A 9,671-nucleotide genomic window follows, 5' to 3' on the forward strand; every position below is an offset into this window, starting at 1 on the left:
ATATGTTTTTTTTTTTGGAAATTTTATATTAGCCAAATGCCCACATGATCCAATGCCTAATTTTTTTGGAAATTTTACATCATGCCCTCAACGTTGTGGCCTAGGGTCAACTCAGACAATATAATGATTTTTTGCTCAAATTATTCAAAGTTAAATTTGAAGAATGATTTAAATTTTAGATAAAAATGATAAACTTATTGATAGAATTTCAAATTAACTTTGTATGTTTCATTTTCAATATTATTTTTTTAACTTATTAATCTACTTATTATTTATTTATTTTTTTGTTTTATCAAATAATTAATTTAGAATCAAGAAATCAAGAAAGATTTACATAAACTCACAAGGGACGAAGAATATATGTGATTGGTCGATTGGGTATCTGTTTCACAGTTCAATGGGCCTCGGCCCAGTGGATAGGGTTTGATGTTACGGCTTACGCGTATAAAAATTGATTCATCTCCACGTTAGGGCTGGAGTACAGCGTAGAGGCGGAGGAGAAGCCGGCAAATCAGGGGACGATTGCTTCACTTAATAACGGTAATCGTGAAAACCTAATCTTCCGAGTCTACTAATTTCATTACTGTGTGATTTATGATACGGATCCTGATCCCGATTCGAGGACAATGGTTTTGTTTAGTTATTTTCTAGGGTTTGTTTTCTGTGTTTCTTTTTCTTTCTGATATAAGTTTCAATGATTCATCGACTCTGAATAAACTAAGTCTATTTATTTTGCATCAAATTTAGGCATAAAGATGTTTCAAATTGATCGAAAAATTATTTTTATGCCTTTACAAAGTTGTTTCATTTTCATTTTCATCGTAGTTTGGTTAGGTTTGGTTTGAAGGGGGACACGAAAAGTCGAATATTAATGTAAAATTTTTGATTTCACCATGGTTTTATATGCTTGATTCATGGATATGCCGAGTAATTGGATGGAATACATAAATAAATAATCTCTTGGTAACATACTTTTGGTATTTGTTAACTTTCTTGATTGGTTTTATTCTGTTTGCTGCTATTATGGATTTTGTTTGTTCTTGCAGTTTATTTATAAGAAATAAATAAATCGTCTTGGTGGTTTTTTTTTTTTTTTTTTTTGTTTTTGTTTTTACCATTTCCAACCCAGAGGCATCTCTGAATAACCAATGATAAACCTTTAACATTTGATGGCATCCACAGCAACTTAAGTATGAGTACGTCAGTTTATGCACATCTGTACACTCATACCATGAGCATATGTAATCTGCATCAATATAGCTTAAATCGATTAGCAATGATTGGACAAGTTTATCTGGGATTTGGTGAATTATTTATGCATATGTATATCACAAGGCAATTGTATTGATTTTGGGCTTTGGTTTTTGTTCTCTTAATTAAGACGAGCTTTCTAATTCTATTGTGCAGCAGGGTTCAAAAGTCAACAAACTGCAGATGGATGGCGAAATGAAGAATGACTCAGGTTTGGATGTATTCTTTTGCAAGAAGTTACTGTAAATATGTTCAATTAGAGTTTTAGATACACAGACACGAATCATATAAAAAAATCATGCTTGTATTTAGAATCTTTAGAATGCAAAGTCAAATAGTTTAAAATAAACACACAGAACAAGTTATTTAGAATCTCCACGTGGTGATGCTAACCACTTAGTTAATAACTTGTGCACCGGTATTGTCTTCTTCTATGGAGAACGGAACAGCCAAAACCCTAGATTTGTCATCAATCTGACTTGGTGTAGAGTTTTGACATCTGGCTAATTTCTCTTCTTCTTCGGATGCTTTATACTGATGAAGTTGTTGTTACATAGAACTCTCTCTCTCTCTCTCTCTCTCTCTCTCTCTTTCTCTTTATATATATATATATATATATATATATATGTTTCAAAAAGAGAAACAGTATTGAAAGAATAAGGTTTAAATACTTTTGTTCAAAGTTTTAAGGTTTTATTAGGATGAGTTTATATTTTATTCCAAGTTTAGAGTTGTGTTTGGAAAAAATAACCCATTTGCAGAAATGATGCACATTGATTTTTACTGGGAATTGTTTGTTATGCTGAATCTAAATTCTTTGATGCAGGGAAGGTGACACAAGACATGGATCAAGGACACTGTGAATCCAGGTTACTTACTGGATATTTTAATTCTTTTTTGAATGATAATATTTTAAAAATATGGGCATTAGAGAATGATAAAGAAGTTTCACAGATTTTTATATTCTCCAAAGTTTCCATTATTTTGGATTTTTAATCGGTTTGCATTCTAAAGTTTACATTTGTTTATATTTTTCAGTACCACTTTAACTTTGGTGAACGATTTAAATAAATGTATGAGCGATGTTTGGTCTATTTCAAACATGCTGGAAAGTCTTGGCGCTTGTGTAGAATATATGGACGAGGAGTTGCCAAAATATCTATACAAGGTACATTATCCGTTAGAGATGATTGAGTTTCCAGAGGAGAAACCAAGATCTATCAAACCAGAGTCACTTCTACCAACTTTTAATGAAGATTTTGATGAAGATGAATTTTACTATTGGATAGAAGATGTAGAAAGTGGTTTTGAGTATTGTGATGTCGCAGTGGATAAACAAGTAGAAGTTGTAGTCAGATGCACATTGCCACTTGAAGGAGAGGCTTTCAAATGGTGGCAAGGTATCCAAGAGCTAAGCAAGAAAGTCGATGGAAAAAATTCCATTGGGTGGAATGAGATGAAAAACTTGTTTATGTCTAAATACCTTTATCCAAAGATTGTTTGATAGCTAACAAAACATATCCTTTTAAGGAAATGGAATGGCATCTATTTGGAATTTAAGGAAATTAAAATCCTTTTGGTATGTTTCAACTTTTTAGTATCTGGTAAAATTACGAACATATCCTTTTATCTTTCGGCTCAAAGTAAACCCATTCTAGCATATAACAAACCTCTATGACATCAGCAATGGCTAAACTTAACATTCTAGCAGTTAACAAACATCCTTGATTTCTCATATAAAACTCAATTCAACCTGTTATTTATTCATTTAACTAGGTGTATACATGATTAAAAAAATTTATATATGAAGATATAAACATTAAGTATTTTTTTACAGAAAAGATTAAATATTAATGTGTAAATATTAAGTATTTTAAAAAAAAAATCAAAATATATATAAACAAAATGATGAATAAATAAATAATTATATATATATATATATATATATATATATATATATATATATATATATATATTAAAATTGTCTACCCTACAGCGGCTAAGAGATTGACATAAATAGTCCTTAATTATTAATATATTATATATATATAAAATTGTTGAGAAAAGGAACAGTTAATTTGCTTACATTTTGTCCAAGTTTAGTCCCTTGAATTACATTTTCGGTCCCTTTATATTTATATTGCTTTGTGTGTCACTTCTTCTATATTGATCCAATTATTTTCTTTATTGACCATTTTGGTATTGTTTTTCGTTTTCTCCCCCTGGACTTTTTATGTTTGTCAATTTTATCACTTTTAATAAAGTGTGGTCGATATCTCTGATCAATGGTCAACTGTTAAAGGAACGCGACTCATCAGGATGCAGACTACGTGTCCGTCTTCTATGCATCATCATCATTTCACCGCCTCCCCGTCCAATTACCTTACAACACTTCAAATCCAACTTTATTCCTTCCCTATCTTCTATTCGACGCATTCTTGATTGAACAAAAACCACCTCATCTCCTTCTTATTCTCACTTTCTTATTCTCACTGCTCCGTCTGATGGAGGGCTTTTCCCGGACTCGTTTCTAGCTTTCGCTCCATCTCCACCTTCTAAGTTTTCTAATATGTGTCTTCAAAAAAGAGTCGATTTTCCGTCGGCGACAGCAAATCAGACCCTCTTCATTGACAATCCCATTCTCAATCTTTCAACTTCTACCCAGATGAACGATTAAAATACAGAAAAGATGTTGTCGCAGCAAAGAAAATGGTCCTTCGTGTTCAAGAAGGCGATGTTGCCGTCACCCGCTTCGTTATCGCAATTCTTGAGATTTCTCATGTGTTCTCCATATTCCACTTTTGAAGTTCTACCTACCGTCAACCAAGCCTTCGAAGGTCGATTACAAGTCGCCGCCTCCGTTTCAGGTGATTTTTTTTCTTATATTCTTCTTCAGTTTTCGTTTAGGCTTTACCCATTTTGTGTAGATCACCCCATCAAAGGATCGTTTGGTGGTTTCCGATTTGGCTGTTGGCGATCGGTATTCAGTGGTTATCGGCTGGTTTGGAGACAATTTCTTTTGCTTCCACGTGTTGTTGCCTCCTGTGTACAGAGATGCTTACAAATATCCACTACCTCCCTTGATTTACTCTCTCACTATCGTTTACACAACCTTCGTCGACAGAAAGATCGAGTGTAACAACAAATAGAAGACAATAGGATGGAGAGGAACACCACACAGCTCCAATGGACGTGCAGGTAACCGCTTTCACTAGCATTGACAACATAATGGAAGGAAGGTATCACGAAAGTGCTCATCGCCCTTCCGTAACCTCCGTGCTCCCTTCTTGCGATCAATTTTTTTTAAAACTTGACGAAATCGTAATCAATTTCTTACGCCCAGACAGAAACCCTAGAATTCCACGAATGAAAGTAGGATCGGCCTGTATTGGTCAGTTGCGGCTGAGTTGGCAAGGGTTTACCGGAGCAGTAGACATTGATTTTCATATTTTGGAAGCTATAGTTAAGTTCAAGGTAAAATTGATTTGGGGGCTTTCAGTTTTTGCTACAATCTGATTTCATAAGGACCTAGCATCTAATGTGTTCGATTTTACTTGCATTTTTTTGGATTGTTATTTGTGCAGGTACTGTGAACTCAAGTTCTAGGTCAAAGGGCTTTCTTCATTACATTTTCATACTGGTTTCTATCCTCCTCAAAGTAGATAGTGCAAAGAACAATCTCAACCTCTTCGAAATTCATTAGATGTAAGTATAATTTTTTTTTTGGAATCCATGTTAGAAGTTATATTGTAATTTGGTTTTGTTAAATTTGTCGATTTCATGGTGTTTGATTCTCAAATAACTTGTTTACACTTAATCTCTTACAATTTTAGATTGTTAGTCTTAAAATTATTCTGAAATTTGGTTATGCTTTTGCTTATTGAAAAGACTTTATTAATGCTATATTAATGCTATTTTGTACTGATACAATGGTAAATTACTAAATTGGTGATTATAAGGGATTCGATTTGAAGTCCGATTCCGATGCCGATATTGTTTGATATAAATTTTGTGTTTGGTTAACACTTTTTATATATATACAAATTTACAACTAGATCATATTGAATATTATTATATTAAAGGTAATGATATTTTTTTTGTGTAGCAGACATGGACTTGAAATCAAATATGCTTATGAACATGTTTGCGGGACTTGAAACTGGTGGCTTCACAATACAAATGGTAATTAAAATATTTACTTATTATTTACTATCAAAACCATCCTTCATATCTCACAAATTGAATTGGTAAGACTGTCATTAGAAAAATTTAAAGAAACTGATTAAGCACACCACGTGTTCGATAAAATGCATAGTTGAAATTTGGGTATTTGTAAAAAGTTTTATCTACACAATTGAATCAATGCAGCGGTCCGATTGCTAAAAAGTTCCTCCTATGTTTCTTTCATTTTTCTGGTGGGATTTATTTTGAACGAAAATGTTATAAGTGTCCCTTATATGTAGTTTATGACTGCATAGAAGATCTTCTGAATGTGTATGTTTAATTTTAACAGTTTTTGATCAAAGCAAACACAACCAATCACTAAATAGTGATTTTAACAGTTTTTTTCCATAATGCCCATGCATATTGTTTTTTTGATAAAAAAATAACAACTGTAACAGTTTTGACCAAAATGCCACTACATACTGTCCAAAATGCCCCTGCATACTGTTTTTTTGATAAAAAAATTTATTTTAACACTTTTGACCGAACTGCCTCTACATAGTCTTCTTTTGTTAAAAAATAGTTATTTTAAGAGTTTTCGATGGGAATGCCCTTACATACATTTACTTTTTATTAAAAAATAATGATTTTAACGTTATTTCTCCAAAATGCCCGTATATAATGTTTTTTGGGTAAAAATTAATGATTTTATACTTTTTGACCAAACTGCCCATCCATACAGTTTTTTTGGTAAAAGTTAGTGATTTTAACAGTTTATCCATTGGTGCAAATCTAATCTTCTATATCAATTGATTAATGGATTGACACTTTTAGTTTAGTTTAATATTATTACAAGGTTTCATGGAAGTTGTTAATCTCTTTTTGATTCGCACCTGGATACCATACATGTGACTACTAAATTAATATTATACTAGATACCATAGATGTGACTATATATAATAAAAAAATGAATGAAAGTAAGTTGCTATTTTTTTTCTAATAAGTCATTTTAAGTTGTATAAAAAACTACTGAAAGTTTGGTCTCTGTTGATGCGAGCATCCAATCTTATTTTTGATGGTGTTGAGAGTCGAAAGAGATACAATACGGTTTCGTTTAAGGAAATCCATATGTAAATCAAACTGAAGGTAATCGAGGTTTATTTATTTTTTTGTTTTTTACTTGCTTCCTGGAGATTGGGCTACTAGCCCACTATCTTGCAATTGCAATGTATCTTTTCGTCCAATAAAATCTTTTAACTTAATATTTTAATATGCGATTAATGTATATTTCAGAAGTTTTAGTTTTTCGATTTGCACTTTTTTTAAGAGGTTGGAATTGAAATTAATGCTTCTGCAAGCACTTCCGAATGTTGAAATAAATGAAATCTGGAACTCAAATTTGTTTGTACAAAGGTGAGGATGATACGGATATATATAAAACTGAATTCGCCAATTTTTATATACAATGGGTTCTTTTATTACTTTTTTTAGTAACAAGCAGGAGATGTGGCGGGGTCGCCAATACACACGACTGATTGTGACTCTGGAATGAATGATTCTGATGTTGGTATGAAAGAATAAGCAACTGCTTCTGACGACAAAGCAGCAGATGGGATTGACCTTAAAAATGAAAAAAAGACAAATTTATGAATCTGTTCCCAGTACACTTCACTGGAAGAGGGGGACTTGGAGAATGCCAAATTTATTTCCTACCTTTGACGCTGAATATGATTTAACAAAATTAGATCTAGGGAAACCAGCAGGGGAGCATGTTCTTGCTCAGCTGAAAATACATTGTTATCCAAACATTTTTTCCTCCCGAATAAACAATCAACCATGTAGTGCATGTAAACCCCCTTTGGAAATGGTTTATTCAAAATCCGACCTCCGCAATGCGGGGCACATTTCTAGTTCAATATATTAAAGATATGAAGCTTAGGCGTAGTAAACTGGACATTTTTTTGGCAGAAATGGTCCATGTACTTTGCTTCTTATTTTTTATGTATTCTGACATTTTTGGTCTTTGCAATCAATATTTTTACACTTTTTATGAACCTTTTAATATTTAAAGTTTGGCCACAAAATTTTAACGATTTGACAACTTTGATCCCTTTTCTAAAAATATGTTAATTCCTACCTCTTTAATTTTTTAATCGTTTTGAAACTTCTGATCCTTGCAGCCAAAATTTTTATATTTTTTCATAAAAACATGAAAAAAACGGTCCGGGGCAAAATCCGGGCTTTTCATCATTACACTTTTTACGTCTGTCATATTTATCGATTCGGAAACAATATTGAAAGCTTTTGGCTCCTGCGTAGCGGGGGTAACCTTTCTAGTTTATATTAATAAAAAAAACTATAGAAAAATAATTATATTTTGGCCATATAATCTTTTTTTAATTTGTCAATAAAAAACAATAAAGTTTGATTATTTTTTCTATGTAAACCATTTTGCCTAAAATGATAATCAACTTTGAAAAAAACATGTTAATTTTGAATCACATATATTAAGGATTAAGGAAACATATTAAAATTGGAATTACATATATTAAGGATTAAGGAAACATATTAAAATTTGAAACTATAAGGAAACAAGTTAATATGTAACATCTCAAAAATCATGACCGAAAATTTCTTTTTAAAACATTACTAAACCATAAATATTAAATCCTTTCAACCATAACTAAAGGGTTATATAACAAATTAGAGTATCTTTTCAAAACACTTGTTCATTTTATCAGAGTAAACATCCCAGGCTAATCTTTTTGGTGTGTGCCATACGATCATCCCGAGCTCTTCCCTCCCCTACCGGAAGTACCTGAAACCAAAACTGAAAACCGTAAGCACGAAAGTTAGTGAGTTCCCCAACCTACCACATACCATATACGCATAACCAGGAACACATAACCAATCTTTTTGGTGTGTGCCATACGATCATCCCGAGCTCTTCCCTCCGCTACCGGAAGTACCTGAAACCAAAACTGAAAACCGTAAGCACGAAGCTTAGTGAGTTCCCCAACCTACCACATACCATATACACATAACCAGGAACACATAACCACATACTGGGCCCCTTCCCGCTGCATCGGGCCTCGCCCTGCCTCGGACCCCGTCCGACATCAGGCCCCGCTTGACATCAGGTCCCGCCTGACATCGAGCCCCGCTCGGTATACAAATCTGTCTCCCTTAGGCCCCGCCTGACTCCGGGCCTCGCCCACTACACACATACATACAATCAAATAACATACTAGAACATATATAAAAATACTCTAACTGTACGCTGATCTAAGGCCTCGCCTAACTTGGGCCCCGCCCCTGGTCTGCAACTGAAGTAGTGGAACCCCGTCCATACTCCTACTAGTAGTGAGATACGCCCCCCCGCCCACACTCACATCATTCTTATCACGGGCCTCGTCCCTATTCTGCTAACATCGAGATATGGAACCCCATCCATACTTAGCTAGTGATGAGATACGGGACCTCGTCTACACTCACCTCCCTACCAGACACATACAAGTATCATGTAGACAATAAGTATAATCTAACATACAACATAATAATCTTCCTTAGGATTGCCCCGACATCGGACCCCCGGTCCGGAGACATACTATTATCTATCATACTACGGGCATACCCCGACATCGGACCCTCGGTCCGGAACCTATCGTACCGACACATGCAAGAATCACAAAGACCTCTAGCATCCTAACATTCCTCGGGCCTCGCCCAGCATCAGGTCGTAACCCGAAACATATAACAATAAGTGCCTAGGGCTAACCCCCGGGTCTTCCTACTATACATAAACATAAACATAAACATAATGGGCCAACATTGTGGTCGTAGACCCATGCACACAGTGAGGAGACTCACCTCGCACTGCTGAAGGCTGGCTGAACACTTCTGACTGCTAACCGGCAACTTCTGAACTGCTGATCCTTCGGCTTTCCGAACTATCAATACCCAAAATAACATTTAGACCACAATACTCTCAAAAGTCAACCCAGGTCAAACTTGGTCAAAGTCAACGGTCAAAGTCAAAGCTCCGAGTTGACTTCAACTCGCCGAGTCCCACATTCTACACAAAACTCTGGACTTCGATTCTACTCATCGAGTTCTCCGTGAACTCATCGAGTACACCTTCAACACATTGGGACCCTCCTTCATCTGACTCGCCGAGTTCTCCTTTGAACTCACCGAGTCCACCTTCATAAATTAAGGAGATTGCCTTAGACTCGCCGAGTTCCTCCTTGAACTCG

At 34.6% G+C, this 9,671-nt stretch overlaps 1 protein-coding gene and 1 long non-coding RNA gene across 5 annotated transcripts; both read left to right on the top strand.

Annotated features, from left to right (window-relative positions):
• The first annotated feature begins 410 nt into the window (after positions 1-410).
• On the top strand, positions 411-2,833 carry LOC145161609 (uncharacterized). Of its 2 annotated transcripts, none has more exons than XM_079081165.1 (4): positions 411-540; positions 1,411-1,462; positions 2,078-2,120; positions 2,290-2,833. In XM_079081165.1, the coding sequence occupies exons 2-4, from the start codon at positions 1,435-1,437 to the stop codon at positions 2,753-2,755; spliced, it is 537 nt and encodes a 178-aa protein (XP_078937291.1). In that variant the 5' UTR covers positions 411-540; positions 1,411-1,434; the 3' UTR covers positions 2,756-2,833. The 2 variants fall into 2 exon arrangements, with proteins under 2 accessions (XP_078937291.1, XP_078937290.1); XM_079081164.1 differs by having other exon boundaries at positions 419-540; positions 1,408-1,462.
• Positions 2,834-3,575: 742 nt separating this feature from the next.
• Positions 3,576-6,022, top strand: LOC145157177 (uncharacterized). Of its 3 annotated transcripts, XR_013737142.1 has the most exons (5): positions 3,576-4,088; positions 4,179-4,449; positions 4,599-4,725; positions 4,836-4,956; positions 5,360-6,022. It is a non-coding gene; the product is annotated as an uncharacterized LOC145157177 (long non-coding RNA). The 3 variants fall into 3 exon arrangements; XR_013737141.1 differs by having other exon boundaries at positions 3,711-4,449; positions 4,595-4,725; XR_013737139.1 differs by having other exon boundaries at positions 3,711-4,449.
• Positions 6,023-9,671: the final 3,649 nt, after the last annotated feature.

This window comes from Lactuca virosa, chromosome 2, assembly GCF_052849685.1.
Source record: "Lactuca virosa cultivar CGN04683 chromosome 2, Lactuca_virosa_CGN04683_v6, whole genome shotgun sequence".
Classification (NCBI taxonomy): domain Eukaryota; kingdom Viridiplantae; phylum Streptophyta; class Magnoliopsida; order Asterales; family Asteraceae; genus Lactuca; species Lactuca virosa.